The 19,627-nt window shown below is 33.1% G+C and overlaps 1 protein-coding gene across 1 annotated transcript in view; it reads right to left on the minus strand.

Moving 5' to 3' along the window:
- Positions 1-19,627, minus strand: part of LOC145291834 (mitotic checkpoint serine/threonine-protein kinase BUB1-like) — an 85,918-nt gene that overhangs the window by 13,014 nt on the left and 53,277 nt on the right. Inside the window, exons 15-21 of the mRNA XM_080137721.1 lie at positions 18,856-18,931; positions 13,004-13,341; positions 10,005-10,264; positions 6,752-6,870; positions 4,902-4,988; positions 4,357-4,446; positions 907-1,067 (exon numbers count right to left, since the gene is read on the minus strand). Coding sequence (XP_079993847.1) covers positions 907-1,067; positions 4,357-4,446; positions 4,902-4,988; positions 6,752-6,870; positions 10,005-10,264; positions 13,004-13,341; positions 18,856-18,931 — 1,131 coding nt within the window. The remainder of the gene's footprint in view (positions 1-906; positions 1,068-4,356; positions 4,447-4,901; positions 4,989-6,751; positions 6,871-10,004; positions 10,265-13,003; positions 13,342-18,855; positions 18,932-19,627) is intronic.

Consider the following 19,627-nt stretch of genomic DNA (forward strand, 5'->3'; position numbering starts at 1 on the left):
TTTCTTTTATTCTAAGTGAATATCCTAAAATGGTAGAATCAAGATGTGTAAACAATTCTTTTTTTTTGTTGTTAATTATTTTAACACTGATATTAAGGCGATGGGGAGAGTGCATGTAGAGGTGGGGTAGAGAAAGAAGATGTGTTACAGAGTAGGGATCCTATACCACTAAGTAGTGATTAAGTTAGCTAGTGTGTATTTTTATGAGGGTCACCATTAGTGCATGTCACGATAATCTATTTGCAGACACAATTGTATCCAGAGACAAGCAAGGCTAGTTGAAACAGGGACAGAAGTTAATCTTTGTAGACAAAACAGTCAAACAATATCAGGATATGACGAATGAGTCACGTTTTTGGGCAAGAGAAAACTAGGAGTTTAAGTTCAGTTCTCTTCAGAAACCCTACAAATGAGCTAGACAATGTAGAAACAGATAATCTAAGCCGAATGTTGAAAAAGTGTCTGTCTGTCTACTTCTTACATTTCTCAAGAAATTAGAAAGAAATTCATTCTCTCCAGTAAAACATTAAATTCAGCGCACATATTCTTTGTGAAAAATAACAAGTAGAAAATTATTAATAAAAATTGTTTTTGAAGAAATTGCAAATTATAATTTTATCACAAATTCCAAACTGAATTACTTCAGTTGTTTAAATTACATTTCAAAATAATAATAATGGCAGATTGTTGAACCATGAAAGTAAACATCTTATGTTATGTAATAAATAGGTTAGTCATTTAGACACAATATTTAAGTAGATAACATTGCATTTAGTTGAAAGTTAATTTCTTGATTTTCGTTATCATTCCGAACAAGCAGTAAAAGATTGAAACAACAAAAAAAATGTAACATTTTTTTTTTTGTTTACAAGACATATTTTGAGTAAATAAATCAAGATGACTTACTTTGATCTCAAGATGATGTTGTCTGGTTTTATATCACCATGAATGATCTGGCACTTGTGAAGATGGTCAACAATCGTGAGTAGTTCAATGAGAAAATAAACAGCTAAAGATTCACACGTCAAACCGTAGTTAGGGTCAGTATACTGTTTATTTACCAAATCCTAAACAAACAAGAAACAAAAATGAATTAAAATCGATTTCAGATAAAGAATTTAATTTCCTTGCATTCACTTGCTCTTATCGGCTGATTTTATGCACTATCAGATTTTGTATTATCTGAAACTGCCTGGGACAAAAATATAACCTATTTCTATTGAAAACTTTCTGTACATTTCTTTATTTTCCTCCTCTTTCTAATCCCCTTTCTCTTTCATCCAGCCCATTCCTCTCTAGCTGCACACACACACAACTTTTTATATAAGAAATTTCTTGAGTAATGAGTTTGCATTTTCTTTCCAAATTTGTAAATAACACTGAAAAATAAACCCCCTCCCCAATAAAATCTGGCTCAGTTAACCTCAAGAGAATATTTTTTTCAAAATTTTAGACATTATTCATCCAGGACACAGCAATGCAGATTAAGAATATACCAATTTTGTGGATGTGTGTTTTTTTACTTTTAGATGAACATACAAACACACAGACATCTGCCCTTTATATAATAGATAACTTTTACAGTATAACTTGATCTTATATCAAATTTGGATGAATGACAGGAAATTCAGTACAGTAGAAGGTCAAATATGTTCTTATTTATGAAGATTGCTTAATCAAACACTGTTGGGGTTCTTTCCCACCTTTATATATATATATATATATATATATATATATTTATTACACACACACATATATATACTAGCCTGGGTGCTCGGCGTTGCCCAGGTATCTGGAGGTGTGTGTTGAGCAAAAAAAATAATAATTTTAGTAGGTAGGCTAGCTGAAACTCGTACCGTAAAGAAGGAAAACATGGAAAAAAAAACAAAAAAAACTGACATCTTTGCTGTTGCGTCCATCGCCAAACCAGAAGTGACGAAGGTTTAAATTAAGGTTAGTCAATAGAAAAGACGATACCTTTCGAAAATATTAACGAAAAAATGACCTTCCCCATAGAAAAGTGCTCATTTGAGGGTGAAGAAATTAATGTTTTCAGCCAATTTTTCGATATTTGTCATCCGAAGTATCGAGCTTTAAAATGATACCGATCTTGTGAAAATCCGTTGTCTCTGTCGAAAGTTTTAGGCAGACATACATACATACATACATACATACATTTAAACAGGTGAGATTTATATTATAGACTAGCAGGGTTGCCCAGAGTTGCTCGGGTGTTTGGAGGTGTGTGTGTTTGAGGGAGGGGGAGATAAAAAACAAAAACCTTGTTTTAAAAAAAAAAAACGTTGCCTGGGTGTTTGGAGATGTAAAAGAAAAAAAAAGTTTGGGTAGGAAGGTAGGCTCGAACCCGAACCCGAAGCCTTGACGCAAAGGTGGAAAAGACGGGAAAAAACCTTACATCTAACCCGCTCGGCCATGAGGAAAGAGGAAGTGAAAACTGTCTTAATTTAAGGATTATAACGTTAAATCGACAGGCGTGCAAATTTAATGATAATGCGGTCAAACATATTCAGCAGTTAAGTTTTGCTGTGAGACAGTTTTTCTTTCCAACTTTGGCTGTTTGAATAATCAAATTAATAACTCTGTTTAAGCTTTTTAAAAAAATCGGAAAAAACAAAAATAAAACAGCGAACGGACGTAAAACTTCTTTAAAACAATTGGATAAACAAAACCCAAAAAAAAGGAAAACACAACAAAAACTAAAAAAACACAGCAAAAAGCGAAAAAATGGTATAAATAACCTTGTTTCAATATTAAATGTTTAAAATATGAGAAAAAAAGTATATCTGATAAATGGGATTGAACCTGAAATCTTTAGATAACGACGCTGTCACTGCGCTATAGACGCGCGGATGAAAGTAAGTCTGTTTTTATAACATTTAAAACAAATTCAATGTACGTCTTTTGCGCGTATTGACGCATGCGTAAAGCCATCTTGTCATGAAGATACCATTTTTTTTTTCACCCCTCCCTGTAAAAAAGAGCCGTTAAGGATGAAGGAATGAATGTTTTTGCCCAATTTTTCGATATCTGTCGTCCAAGATGTCGAGCTTCAAAATGATACCAAACTCGTGAAAATCCGTGGTCTGCGTCGAAAGTTTTTGCGAGACACACAAACACACACACATTTTCGCTTTTATATATATATATATATATATATATATATATATATATATATACTAGCGGGGATACCCGGCGTTGCCTGGGTGTTTGGAGGTGTGTGTGCTCTTAAATAAAAAAGAAAGGGGGGGGAATCAAACCCGAAGCCCTAAGGCGAAGTTTGAAAATAAAATGTGAAAAAAACATGAACCATTTGGCCAGCCAGAATGAGTTACTGAAAGATGTTTGAATTTATTTAAGTAAGAACAAAATTGACAGGTGTCCGCAAGATTTTGTGCGAGCGTGACGATGACGTAAGCAATAGCTATTCAGCAAATGAGGTCAATGACCAGGTTTGTTTGTTATAAGCGAAGTAAAAAAAGAAAACATAAAAACGAACGTTAAAACTTAAGCGGGTGGGGGGGGGGGGTAATCAAAACATCGAAAAAAAAAACACAAAAAATCTAACGTAAGGCAAACGAATGATGTTAAATGTAAAATCAAAAAAAAAAAAAAAAAAGAAAACAGAAAAACGAACGTTAAAACTAAAAAAAAAAAAAAAAAAAAACCTGTGAAAAATGGCTTAAATAAGCCTGTTTCGATATTAAAATTTAAAAAATCGGTGGGTACCCGAGCTTTTTTGGGTGTCGCTAAAAATAAGCGAAGTAAAAAAAAACACAGAAAAACGAACGTTACGTGAAAAATGGCTTAAATAACACTGGTTCAATATTTAAATTTAAAAAAAATCGAAAAAAAAAAAAAAAGACATCTCACACCACGATTCGAACCCAAAACGTTTAGATAATGAACTAACTGAGCTAACGCGACGTACTACAAATTTAGTCAGTTCTTCAACTATTTAAAGTAAATCAGGTCATGACGTCATCTGACGCATGCGTAGAACCGGTCGTCGTCACAAGGGGACGGTTGTTTTACAGTTAATTAACGTTGGGAACCATTTTTTTCTAATGTTTTATTTTTTGTAAGGAAGTCAAGAAAAATTTTTTTTTTAAATAATTGTTTAATAATACATGGGTGAAATGAAGGAATTTATGCCTTTCAAAAGTTTTTGTGATAGAAACATATTTCATACTCAATGCTGGATAAATCTTGGGCCTTTTTTTTTTGCGATAAAATCTGTGTTTTTGTTTGCTTCTTGATTAACGACAATCTGTATCTATAAAACTTTACCTGTCAACGAATGGAAATATTAATTAAACTTCAAACAAAGAAACTTACAAGAAGAGTTCCATATTTAAAAAACTGTGTTATTAGAATGCTGCCATCCGTGTAGAAGAATCCATCATTGACAGACATAAAGCTTGAAGACTGAAAAAGATAAATATAGAATTTAAAAAAAAAAAAAAGGGGGGGGGGATAATAAAAAAAAAACAAAAAAACGATTTGACAAATAAATTGACAAATTAGAAAGTTAAAACTTGTGAGGTGGTGATACTGTTAGATTCAAAGATAATAGGTGATGAGGATATCTGTTAATACCCGACTACTGCTTTACAAACCAGTTCTCTCCAGGAAGCCAATGAACAAGACATGGCTAAAACGATGTATAAACTGATAATCTCAGTAAATGTCACTGATGCCTCTGTCTGCATGTGAATTCATTTTGTTAGCTAAGGCTTTGCAAAAGCTTTGCAAAGGCTTCTAAAAAGCTGGTTCCATCTCCTAACATAACTTTTTTTAGTAGTGCAGTTTTCAACTATTGAGAATATATTTTTTTTTTTACTGACAAACTTGCAATTGAATATTGAAAAAAATTTACTTACCACATCTTTCGACACTTTAAACGATTTTAATCGTTGCTGAATTTCATTGCAAATGTAAAACTCCCATTGACAAGCAGGTTTCTGGACCTTCAAAAAGAAAATCAAAAATAACACTTGAAAAATTTTTTTTAATTTTAAGAATTAAAAAAAAAAAAAATTAAATATATTGTACCGTCTCGAATTGCTTTAACATTACTAGATATCTTCCACTGCACAATAAGGACATACTTATGCACTGAAAGAAGCGAGCTCCCTCTAACATGCTAAAAATATACTCGCACCTCACATCTCTACAAAGCCACCATTCGTCCATGCATAAAATATTGCTGCCACATATGGCTGATGCATCAACCACTAGACTCTTGGATGGGATATAAAAAGCCCCCACCCTGACCCAATCTAACAGGTCCCACACTGTCAATCAAGCTCCAACCCTTGTTCCATCGTCACATCTTTGTGTTTATTTTACAAATACTTTAAGACAATGTGCTCTGATGAATTCACAGCCTTGATAAGCATCAGTGCTGTGAATTCATCCATTTATCAAGGCCTGGAGGTCACTCGAGGATAAGGGTTAATGAATGTAGAGTAATCAATAGCACAATATTGCAGTAATTGTTAATATTGGAAATTTGGTAAATTGAATTATTTAAAAGGACGGCTCAAGAACTTGTTTACGTAGGAATTGAAGACGACCATATTGTAGTCAGCTGGAAAGCAGGGAAACAGAAGAAAGTTCCACAGGCATGCAGTTCTAAGAAAAAAACTTTGTTCATGGAATCTACGTTTAGGTTTAGACACAGATAAAGAGTGGGGGAATTTTTGATAGTGGTTTCAGCTGGTTGAGTGTGTTTTTATGAAAGTTTGGCGGGGGGGGGGGGAGGGTACCATAGATTGGAGCTCAGACAAACACTAAAAACTAAAGCTTATAGTTTTAAGAAATTAACATTTCAAGAATCTTGTTTAATTGGTATCTAGATCAAATTTAATGCAAATCTGAAATATTTTAACTCTTGAGTGATTGTGCCCATATGATGCCGCTTAAAAACTTTTAAAATACTAAAAGAAGCTCAAATTTGAGGAATATTTACTGATATCCAATACCTATCGTACAAATTTCACAAAAATCAGAGGTATCTGAATTTTCAGTTACCAAGAATGGAAATATTGGAAACTTTAAAATTGCAGATATATTTTAATTTATATGATAGAGTGTATTCAACTGAACACATTTATCATTTAAGCCGTTTACATATATCTAAAAATTTTGTAGCAGTCACAAGTCATTCCTTGTGTTGTCTCAGATTAGCACCAGTTATTTTCAGAGAAAATCATTGTTGCTGCAATGTCAAGTGAGACAAAGATGTCTGGCTTTTCACTGCTAATCAAGTTCTCTGTTGGTTGACCATGTTTTCCCAAAGATGATAAAGAAGTCCTTAGAGAACAGATGAATCAATTCACTCTGCCAGCTGATCGGTTAGTGTGTGGCCAAATCACTTAGCGAAGAGGGGGAGGAACATTGATTCACAAGAGAAAATAGATCATTTGTGATGGCTACAGTTTCTTGTTTTTCATTAAATTTTTTTAAAGATATATACATAAGTTAGGTATGTGTATGTTTCTGTATATGTGTATGTACAGAGTTAACTTTTAAAATAATTAACTGATCATTATAAATTTTGGAACATATGGGGTGAGCATAAGAAATGTGGACTATAATTTAATTTGATTTTAAGCAATTATATTCCATGGCCTGTATATATACTTTTTGATTAATTCTTATGCAATTTTGGATTAGCAATAAGTTTACAACGATTTGGTTAGTGTTGCTTATTGTTAGCAGAACTCACCTTCATCGACACTTGAATTATGCCTTGATCTAATGCAAAAGTTGAATCAACTGCTAATTTGAAGATTTGGCCATTCCCACCTTTGGCAATTTGTGTCTCAATCGTACCACTCCAAAATTCTGAAAAAGATTTTTTTTTTTTTGTTATTTTTTTTTAAATATTTCAAATTGTCAACAGGTTCAATGCAATGAAGATTGAAAAAAAAAAAAAATTGAAAAAAAAAAAAGTTAGAATAAAATAAAACAATTAAAATTGGCAAAAAAATTCTAAACAAATTTTGGACTGCCTTGCAGTATGGTAAATAGTTGAGAAAAAAAAATGACAAACATTAACATTTAATTTTCTGATTTGTATGTTTTTAATGTTCTGAAACTACATTAATTTTTTCTTCTTATTTTTTTAATTTCAAAATAAGATTTTGTCAATCTGTTTCAGTGCCCCAAAAAAAAAAAAAAAAAAAAAAAAAAATGGATGCCTACATTTTTCATGAAGCGTGAAGATCTTAATGGTCTACAAATAAAAAAAAACTTTTTGGATTATTTCTCATCTTGAGTGTTATTTGCACAAGATTTTGGACAATGTAACCTCTGACCTTCTTCATGTATATATTGTCAAACTCTATAATCTTTCTCTCAAACTTGGGAACTTGCACAAAATTTCAAACAGAATCGTATTTAATCTACAGAAGTAACTTGCTCTTGTTCAGTCAACCAAGACCAGGTAGAGGTCTTAAGTAATTTGCAATTGTATTCTTAATATCACCTACACCAAGGATTTAACAATTAATCTGCTGTTATTCTCATGGGTAGCAATGTGGTGACCCTTTGGCTATGATCACAGTATAGTATCTGTTATGTTGTGGCAGACAGTGCCAAGGGTCAGAACGATTATTATGATTAATTGTTAAATTATTTAGGTTCAAAAGATATTTAGAAAAATGTTTTAAAAGAAAAAAATGTTAGTCAAAATATTTATGTTAAATATTTAACTGGGGAATTTTGGCTCAAAGAAAAATGTTATGAATAGAGGAAAAGCATAAATAAAGCTAGTTTGGAATTTGGTTAAGTAAACAACGATGTGGCTGACGTGACAAATAAGATCATCCACTTTTACTAATGTCAAAGACACGTAAGCCAGGAGAAATCAGAATTAGGAGTTAGTCTGTAATGGGAAGTCGAGGAGACTTGCGTGTTAACTATCAACTAGGTTAGTTAGTGGACAGGAGTTTTCTCTGTGGTCCGATGGAAGCATCTCTGAACAAACTAAAGAAAATGTAAGGGAGAAGATTAAGAGCTGCAAACTCCGAGACGTGGAACATTTGGAAATAAAAATTTTAAAATGATAACTTAGCAGTCGTTTCGTTCCTTCATTTCAGGTGCCTGCTGCCAGGGGAAAGGGAGAAAATAAGGCATGTGACCTGTCTGGTGTCAAGCAGACAAGGGTATTATTCCTCATTGTTAAAGATTGTCCGTTTTATTGTCCCATTCAATATTGTCGTGAATATGTGAAAACACCCACATAGAAAGACTATTAAATATACACGTAACAGATCGACATGTACAGACACCCCATATACAACAAAAAGTAACTGTTCTTATAATTCTAACCACTAGACGATATACGAGTATCGATTATAGAAACACATATACCTTATATACATTAGACATACATAGACACGGTTATATAAACCCAACAATACAACAGCAGTAGTTCCTGTGGCATCCAATAAAACTGTAGTAGTGGGTCAGAGAACAGCATGACTGCACGAATGATCATATTCTTGATGCTCAGTTAATGAAATGAAGATACGTTTATCGATAATGTTGGTTGGTTGGTTGGTTTACAGCATATCAACCCTTTTTAGGTTATTTAATGCCGAATCCAAAGATTTTGAAGAATAATTTTTTAATAGAATATATTTGTTGTTTTCAAGTCAGTTTCTATTTAACCCATAGTTGGGACCCTAACAGGTACTACCACTCCGAGTAAGAGTGGACCTGGGAGCAATCGCAATTAAAGGGTGGCTCCACACTCCCCAAAGCCCGCAAGCTGGGACCTCACCACTGGATATAGTTTAAGGTTATATCCAGGACCACAATAATATGGAAGTTTTCCAATTGCTGTAATGATTGGATGACGTTGAGAAACAAGGTGATGTCAACAAAATACTTGTCCTTTTGAAGGTGCTGTCATTAGAAAAGGCATCCAGCCATAAAATTTTTACTTCCAACAAACTATGGCCAATTTCAAGTAAGTTTGCAAGCAAATAGACATCCGAGCAGCTATCAAAAGGCATAACGTGTGTAAACCATAAAAAACTTGTCTCAACTGGATAGTCAGCAAGTCCATCAAACAATTTGAAAGGTTATGCTTAGTAGCAAGTGTCAAATCTTCAGCTCATATTTTGAAAAAAGTTACTGTTGCACAAAAAATCCAAATGTGAACCATCTGTATTTGACAAGGTTGAAAGTTGATTTGCCATTGAGACTTTCAATGATGAAGACACCTGACATGTGCAAAAAACATGAGAGTCCAGGGGAAAGAAGCAAAGTTGTTATTTTTGAATAAGTGATCCTCTGAGTAGCTGCAGGCTAGACTTGAACTGAGCATGTCATGAGGAAGACATTCGTAGCAGCTGACTTTAATAGTGATATAATAAAACTCTTTCTCTCTCATATATATATATATATATATTTCTTTCTTTAGACAAAAGTAACTTAATTTTATGTATGGTCATTTTTTTTATTTTTGTCATTTTAACTCACAGGCTTACCAACTTTGTCCGACCCAACACAATTAATGATTCCATCAATACTTTCTTTGATAAAAGCAGAAAAATGCAGATCAGATGCTTACTCCTAGTTCAGACCAGGGAAACTTATGCAATCCTTGTGGTTCCAGACTCAAACTCTGACCATATTTAATGGTTAGTATCCCCCATCCCAACAAGAATAATACTGATAATATCAGACGGGTGACTTGACTAACAAACCAGAGAGATATTCACAGAACAATCGTATCATAATCGGTGACATATCACATAAGATTCAACTCCAGGTCATGATCAGTTCACACTATATTAGACATGAGGACTATTTAATGTTTACGTTTAAAATAGTTTCATTGCTAAATGTTCAGATTAAATGGAGTATCTAAATCAATATCCGCTTCGGAAAGACAGGAGAGAGGGATAAAAAAAATTTTAAGTATGCAAATCAAACAAAATAAATGAATGAAGAGTAGAAGTACTAACCAAGTGAAACTTCCGAATTTGATCGAAACGAAGGTACAAGTCCATCAATAATGTGGAAGTTTTCCAATTGTTGCAACGATTGGATGACGTTGACAAGGATTTTCTGTTTGTTCGCCTTGCTAAATGGTTCATGTACAACATTTGATGTCACACTTGCTGAATGCAGATGGGTTGTATGATGAGTGGAGTGTTGACTCCGTTCCAGTGTACGACTTTCTAAACTCGAGTGCGTGCTTTCAGTACTTCCTTCTTTGATAGGACTGCAGTGAATGAAAAACATATACATATTACAAATTTATAACATTATAAAAGAACATATCGGGGGTAAATTTTCCAGTTTTATATACACAAGAGATTTTTATAGAATAAATCCAATAATTTTAATTGTACTGTGTCTACAGACTTACCATAAAGTTGAATTTATAATAATTCACAATTAAACAAATTGGATATTTCAACATTTAATTTCTTTGCTCAGTTGTTCAAGACATGGCAATAAAAAAGATGTAGTAGCAATGTGGAGTGGCCTAACAAATAATAAATGCCCATGGTGTGTGAACCTGCTACTCTTCCGATACAAGAATACAATTATGCAAATTTAGGAGCTGTTGAGAGCCTGAGATGACTGCATAAAAAAAATGGATTTTTTTTCTTAACAAGAGTCTTTTCGATTTTTGGACGCTGCCTCATTAGCGTGTTATTTTATTGTTGGTTAGAGAAAAAAAACCCTGATTGCTGCTGTTTAGGTGAAAAAGTGAAAAAGACACAAAATAATCCGATTTGTGTCGTGTTTTGTTTTCAAAAGAATACACGTGATTGAAGTAGGAATTAATTTCCTGAATATATTATTCAGTCATGTAAATAACTTTTCAAAAAATTAAAAAAAAAAAAAAAAAAAAAAAAAAGCCTCAATAAATTAAACAATTTCCTTTGTAAATCATTTTAATTAAAATTTTTTTTTTTCAAGCAATCACGTGTAGCAAGTTGATTTTTGATCCTACTTAAAATGTAATCCATGACTAAAAAAATGCAAAGTAGGTGGGCTCTCACTACCATGCTAGAAAGCTACTAACACTTTCTAGTATCCCATATCTCTACAAAGTCACCATTCACTCATGCATGGAGTATTGTTGCCACATCTGGGCTGAGTCCACTTGTTTATCATCAGTCTCATCACCACAATATTACATTCCTGTGCCTGTTTTAAGTTTTTTATTTTTTTACACAGTGGTCACCACTTATCAAGGCCCGGAAGCCACTCAGGGATAAGGGTTATTGCAAGTACGTTAGTGTGGAGATTTGATGAAGTGTTTACTTAAGGGGGGGGCGGTTCATTAGGAATTTGTTAACGTTGGACTTGAACACATCCAAGTTGTAGTCAGGTGGGAAGCAGGCAGATGGAACAGAGTTCCACAGGCGTGCAGTTCTAAGAAAGAAGCTTTGTTCATGGAATCCACGTTTTGATTTAGGCACAGATAAAGAGTGGGGGAAATTTTTCACAGTGGATTCAGCTAGACGGGTGTTTTTCATGAAAGATTGGCGAGGGAGGACCAGAGATTGGAGTTCAGACGAGCACCTGCCATGGAAATAACGATAAAACAAGGATAGGCTCGCAACGTCTCTTCTGTGGGAGAGAGGTTGCAGGGTAGAGAAAAAGGCATCCCCCACTAAGCCACAAAGTCTATTTTGTACTCTGTCAAGGCAGGATAGGCTGTTTTTAGCAGCTCCTGCCCAGATATGGCAGCAGTATTCCATCCTTGGATGTACTTGGCTTTTATATAGATAGAGAATTGCATCAGTAGTGAGATATCTTCTGGAGCAGTAGAAGGATCTCACCATCTTTCAAGCGACCTTGGCAACAGACTTGATGTATGTGTTCCATTTCAGATCACGAGTAAAGGTCAAATCCAGAAGCTTGTTAAAACACGGGGCCTCTCCCAGACGAGAGCCGTCCATCCCAATTGATGCCAGCTGGGGATCAGAGCGTTGATGATGTAAGGATAGGAGTTTGGTTTTAGATGCATTAAAGGTAACCAGCCACGTCTTCCCCCACTGAACCACGCACTCGAGATCAGAGGAGAGAGAATCAGAGAGAAGTTTGTCATTTACAGCCTTTGATGTGTTGCGATAGATGGTCGTGTCATCAGCATAGATGTCAACGAATGATTTAAGTATGTGTTTAGGGAGGTCATAGATGTAGATCAGGAAGAGAGTTGGGCCCAGGATTGACCCCTGAGAGACTCCAGCATTAATACTGCAGGCCTCTGATTTTTGTCCATCAACCACTACTCTTATGAGCCTATCAGAGAGAAATGATTTAATGATTGAGAAAACATTTCCAGTTATACCGACTAACGTTTTGCACTTATAACTCCTCAGCATAAATAGTTGTGATAATCACAAAAATCTCACTCTTTCACTGTATAGGACCCCAGATACCAGAAAGATTTCTACTCTAACTTTGTTGTAGAACTGTTTACCTTTGGAAATCCCTTCCTGCTCCCGAATGTACCCACATGTAGAAATTTAAATGTAATGTAAACAAACATCTCTCGCTGCATGACTAAGTGAGTTAGGATGCTTCTATAAATCTGACCCCTAAACAGGCAGTGGAGTGTAGTCACCCGTGTTTACTGAAAATCTGTCCACTCAAAATACATTGAAGACATTGCCAAGGCTGTTGAAAAGAAAATGGGCTTTCCCTACCAAGCTATAAAATTACTCACACCTGGGAGTATACTGTATCTCTACCAGGTCACCATTTGCTTATGTATGTTGTTGCCACATCTACCACTAGTCTATCCCTTTGAAATATTTTTAGCTGAAGAACTCGCTTCAGATGCTCCCTACGTCTCAGTGGCTGTTTGCCTTGTTTGGAATGAACATAAGTGAAAAGAAATTTAACAAAAGACGCAAACGATGTTACACTATAAACTCAATTCATTCTGACTGTAATAATACAAATTACTGACATTGTAAACGTTAAACAATTCACTTACCTCAGTCCAGCAGTTTTGTTTGAAATTTCAAATGTTTGCTTCATTGCCGGTTGTTCGACCATGATCGTATTTTCTGTTGATGCACATGTCATACCACTAATAGCGCTCATATTAGAAAAATCTGGCTGTGAGTAACCATTGGAAGCAAAATGAAAAGGAGTTGAAGTCAATTTTTTACTAGAAAGCTTATGTTCTGGGACAGTTGACGTATTATCCGTGATGGGTGGCTTGTTAGTTTCTGGTCCAGTCAGGGGATTTATGGAACCAAAGCCAAATGTAATCTCATCCATGTCTGGCATAGGTAAACGATAGTCAGTTCCTTGAGATTCAGCAGTCACCTGAAAGAGTACAAAACACATTTACTACATATATCCAAAACAAATAAAAAATATGTTAGGGTTTGTGTTCCTTGATAGAAGAGCTGGTTGAGTTTGAATAAAATAAACACGTATTAGATACGTTTGAAGCCAAAATAACGCATTATTACAAAATAAACAGACATTTTGTTTTGAAATTTATAAATATATTTTGAAGATTTTATTCAAACTCAACCAGTGCCTGTATCAATGAACATAAACTCTAACATAAATTCCATGTGACCAACACACCGTTCTGACATTTGAAAAGATTACCGTAAAAAACAACAAACGGACTTCTACTGATTCAATGCTCCAACAACATGGCCAAAAAGAAAACCCAAAAAGACAGACATACTGATCATGGAGTGTATCTTCGAAATATATTTATAAATTTCAAACAAAATAAATATCTGTTTATTTTGTAATAATGCGCTGTTTTGGCTTCAAATGTATCTAATACGCATTTACTTTAAAAAATAATTTCAATCATCCATTGGCAGTTGAGAATAGTAAAAGAAAAAAAAAATTTAATTTTTTTTTTTCTTTTTTAAATATTTTAATATCAAAATTTTTTTTAACTTCTGTCAAAACTTTTTTAAATTGAATAAAAAAAGAAATTAAAAATAATTAAATTAAAATCTTTTTTTTAATTTTAAAATCATTAAAAATTTATTCTTTTAATTTAAAATAATAATTTTAATATAAATTTTTTTTAATTTTTTAAAAGGATTAAAAAAGAGCAAAAAAGTAAAATTTAACTGAATAAGCTTAATTTATAACATTTTTGGTTCTCCAGAAAGCAAAAATAAAGAAAAATTTGCATGATATCCGTACCCATGACAAAACGAACATGCCATATTACAAAAACCCATAAATTGTTTTAGTGGTTTTATTTTTATAAAGAAAATCATTTTCCAGTGATTAATAAGAATTTGTAGGCATTACAACATAATTCTATAAATATGAATTAAGCTAGCTCCCTTTGATTTTTGTCTTTTTTTTTTTCTTAAAAATTACAGGCGGAACTAACTCTTTGTACACGGATAAAATTTTACTTTCTTATATATAAGCAAACATTGTAAAAAATAAATTTGCTTAATTATACCTTTTTATTTATTCAAGTTTTCTAATGATCGATTTTATGTTAAAATAAAAAAAAAAAAATAATGCATATTCTCTATGTATTATGAACATTTTCAAATCTTTGTTGCATCATCATTTGAAAACAATGAATCAGCTTGTTTTTAAGTTCATGTAGTTCCACAGTATGTTTCTAACTTAATTCTTGGGCGAAGGTAATTTGCCTTTTACTTAAATTAATTCTGAAGTCCCAAGTAGTAGTTCAATCTTAATTGTGTGTATTTAGGAACAATTTTTCATTAAAGCAAATGTTCTTAAAAGTAACAAATCTTCTGCTTAATTATACATTTTTAAAATTTTGTTGATTTTCCTAATGATCTTTTTTACGTTAAAATCAAAAACAATTATTGCATGTTGAAAAGAAGCATCTTTCTCCATCTGATGATGATACAACGAAGAATCGAAAACGTTTGTGATACATGTAGAACATGCATCAATTTTTGATTTTAACAAGACAGATCATTAAAAAAAATAAAAATAAAATATATCATTTAAGATTTTATTTTTAACAAAGTTGGCTTAAATTTAAAAAATGCTGCCTAAATACACACAATTTTTTAATTCAAGTATTTGGGGAGGGGTGGGCCTATAAACACTATAATAAGTGTTTTTTTTTTTTTGTTTTGTTTTTTTTTAATTAATTTTTCTGCAGATTTTACTTATTTCTATTTATACTTTTTTTTTTCTTTGCTATTTCACTCCAAACAAGGCACAGTCCTACTTGGATGTAGAGGTCTACTATTTGGGACATAATTTGCATGAATACTATGTAGAGAGTTGAGTAGCAAGATGTCTGTTCACATTAAACTTGAACTGCTGTAGGTCAAGAAAGCAGAAGAGAATTCCAAACTCTAGCAGTCCATCTAAGGGAAGAAACTATTAGAGTAAAAAGCTTCCTGGCATCTAGGGATCTCTACTTTGTAGGGGTGGAATTTTGAGTTAGGTTTGAGAGGGTACAAGGGCTTTGAGTTAGAGCACCTTCCATTAAAATACTTGTAAAATAGGCACAGGGATGCCACATTCTGTCGATGTAACAGTGGTTGGAGTTTGGTTGACAGAGCATGACCTATAAGGTTGACAATACTTTTTTGAACTCTGTCTAGGAGAGAAATCCTGGTAGAACTGCACCAGCTCATATATAGCAACAATACTCTATATATAAGTAGCAATACACATGAAAAAATTGAAATAGCTTAAAGTATTTCAATATTGGTATACATAGAAAGAGCTTGATGAGCTAAGAAAGAATCTTTTTAAATTTTAAAAATCTGATTTAAATTAAGGAAGTTATGACTATTTTTGTGCCTCAAACGTTTGGATATTTTCCCCTCTTTAAGACCATATGCGTTTTGTCACATTTTTTGCACTACTTTTTCAATAAAAATGTCATATCTTTATTAAAACACAAGATTAAGCAATGAAATTTACCGTATAAGTGTATTTTTGTGCAAGGAATCAGAATATGCAACTGAAAATATCCAAAAGTCCATGGTTTCCAAATAATCTGCAGTAAATGTGCATAAATATGCTGCAATTCCTTAAAAATGCCATGTATCCATAAACAGAAAAGAAGTTGGAGAACTCAAAGTTGAATTGTAATGTGCTTTATGTACAAAAAACTTAAATCTAAACATAGGACCATTTAAAAATAAATATATTGCAATATTTCTTTGGTATTATTGTAGATTAACACCTTTTGTTTAACCCCACCCAACCCCTTCTGACCACCCCCTCCAAAATGTGATTCTACCTTTTTAGGCAATTATGTACGAAATCTTTAATGAAAGATAAACAAATTCTTTTAGAATTTAATGTAAAATAATTCCCCATTACAGGTCATTCTAGCGTTTTAGGGCAGTTAACTGGTTTTTTTTTATGGGAGATAAATCCTGTATGCTTTTTGTTTTATTTTTTTTTAAAGACAATTATGTGTGGTTTTAAGAGGGTTTCTATGCAATGAGAATATGGGGAGGGTTGCCATTCGGACTTTGAATTAATTGTAGGGCTAAGGAAAATTATGTGGGAACATACTGAAGATTTGACAGAAACAAAAACAATATTAGAGGGGGGGGGCGGTTAGTTTCACAAAAATATAATGTAAAATAATTCACCATTTCCAGCATTTTAGGGCAGTTAACCAATTTATTTTTTATGTGCATTTTTCTTTAAGGAAGGATCTATTTTTTGTTTGTTTGTTTTAGACGCTTGTATGTGGCTTACAGAGGTATTTTGTTGGGGGGGGGGGCCACTCGAACTTAGTGTTATTGTTAGGGTTAAAGAGTGTTTTAGGAAGAGACTTGCCACACATAACTTTAGTAGGTGGGTTGCTAACAGTATTTTGTTTTACTATTTATTTTTAAGTCGTTACCAAGGCTTAAAATATTTAAGTGTCAACTGACATTTGTCTTGTTCTCTGGAAATGCTCAACAGTCAACACTATTTGTGCGTTTGTATTACTTGCCACAGAGGTCGAAAAAGTTGTAAAAAAAAATAAAAAATAAAAAAATAAAATTATAACAAATGTTATGCAAAGCATGTTTTTATTTAATGTAACATGTTTATTCAGCTCGAAAACCATACAGTGCTTACCGATGTATTGGAAAGTTAAAAATGGCGACCGATTATCTCTTTCACACGGTAAGTTTGGGAAAATGAGTTAAAAATAAAAAACTAGATAAAATACTGTTAAAAACTCGCCGAGTATATATCCGCCTATGTTACGGTAACATATATTGAGCGAGTTTCTAACAGTATTTTGCCTATTTTTTTTTTATTTATAACCCATTTTCCCAAACTTACCGCCTCAAAGAGAGAGTCGGCCGCCATTTTAAATTTTCGAATACATCGGTAAACTATGTTTTTCGAGCTGAATAAACATGTTACATTAAATATAAACACTAAAAACATATCCAGTGAGGTAGAAAAGTAACTTATCTTCCCTTTGATAAAATTTATTTGTTATATATTTGTTTTTTGACAACTTTTTCAAATCTATGTGTATAGTAGTACAAACGAGATTTTCATACATCTTTTGATTTTGAAAAAAAAAACATTTGTGGCTGTTCGCAGTAAAACATTGTTTTAATTCGCTGTTCAAAACTAATGCAATGAATAAAAGTGCATGCAAGCTATATATCTACAAAAGTTTACTTTGTTTTGTAACCATGTTTAAAAACATGACCAGAAATGTGAGAAATTATAATGGATTCATAATGCCGAATTGGTTGGGATTGTTATTATACATTCTGAAAACCGAATAATTCTAAACTAATGTTATTCTGATAACAAAATAGCTCTAATTAAACATATCAGACCATTTATATTCATATTTTCATGCTTTTCTTAATTCGTTCGTGAATAAAAATTAAAGAACGTGTGTTGTTTATACTGTGCTATGACTAATACTACAACTGCTGCAGTGCTGCTGCTGCTACTAATACTAACTTAATTTGACCAAACTCGAAAAATAAACATTTTTTTCGGGTAGGTCCTTTTAAATTATTATCAATTACCGCGGTCCTACTCAACATAAAATAATACTTCTAATTGATAAAGATAGTAAAAAGAATGATTTATTTACTAGTAGGTGTCTGATTAAATTTTTTTTCAAAATGTTCGATACTTGTCATATTAAAGTCTTATTTTTAATACAACAAAAAAAGAAATGGTCAAAAATATTTCGGACACTTGACAGTATTAAGATTAACACCTCTTCTGATTGGTTTCCAAATTTCATAACGAAATTCTTCATACAATCATGGTACGGGCCTTTAGAAATCAGGGAGGGTCATTATAAAACCTTACCGAAAACGCCATTTTATGACGTTCACATTTTTATCACTTTATTTGCTTAAAACTCTTAAAATATATAATGTACATCCATATTTAGTAATTCATTTAAAAGTATATTCATTTTCGAACAAAACAGTAGTAATTTGAAGACTTGAAGTGCTTTGGTTTGAAAAATATGGCTATTTTAGTAGAACTACCTTGAAATCTGTAATTATCCAAAGCGTTTTTTTCGTCCGTGTGTATTACTAATATAAGCGGAGGGTGGCCTTGTAGAGGTATAAGATACTCTCAGATGTAAGTAACGCTCTAGTACGGTAGAAAGAGCTCACCTTCTTTTATATCTTTTCTCCTCCAAATCATTCCACATAAACTTTCTAACAGTTTGAGAAAAGTACATTTGTCCCTGCAGAGTTATTTAGTGATCTTTTACTATTTAGTAAAACGTGTAAGACATACTATAAAAAAATACTTATGAGTGTGAATTAACTAAATTTCTGTGTTTTGGAATGGCAACTAATGAGATTATGTATATGAGAGAGAGAGAAGAAAAAATCCACTCACCTTATTTTCTTGTAAGGTTAACTTTTCTATAACATTAGAAACTGGTGGTTCATCGCAGTATATCTGAAATCCATTGCTTTAAAGAAAAAAAAAAAAACATTTACAACAATTATATATATATATATATATATATGTATATGTGTGTGTGTGTGTGTGTGTGTGTGACAAAATAAAAGGGGAAAAGAATAAACAAAATATGAGGGCTGTTCCAAAAGTAATGCCTCCTATTTTTATTCTACCTGAACGGATGAGAGAGCATTGCAAATTGCATTGTTATGATGATTAAACATGCATTCATGAACTGAAAGTTCCATCTCTTTGTTGCAGGTATTGACAGTGTGAGACCAAGAAAGCAACCTGTCATAGAAGTGGATCAGAAGCAGAGATGAATCATTGAATTCCTCCATGCAGAAAAAATTGAACCAATCAACATTCACCGACAACTATTGAACGTTCACAAAGCCGATGCATTTGATATCAACAGTTAGGAGATAGGTTCTTTGACTTCAGAGTGGCGACATACGAATGAAAAGGCGCACTCCAGACTCCCATGCATGGCCCCCCCTCCCCCAAACACTATGTACCCCCAACCAACTCATCCATGCTAATCGGTGGAGAACAGTGAATTAAATGCGTGTAGAGTTAAACGTGGGCGTTAGTGCACTGGAAACAGCATTGTCATCCGAAAGATGCAGCAAAGTAAGTGCTAGGTAGATTCCACTAATACTTACGCAGAACCAAAAGGAACACTGACGGGATGTCTTTCAGAACT

Source organism: Euprymna scolopes, chromosome 2 (assembly GCF_053919585.1).
Source record: "Euprymna scolopes isolate OS-2025 chromosome 2, ASM5391958v1, whole genome shotgun sequence".
NCBI classification, from domain to species: domain Eukaryota; kingdom Metazoa; phylum Mollusca; class Cephalopoda; order Sepiida; family Sepiolidae; genus Euprymna; species Euprymna scolopes.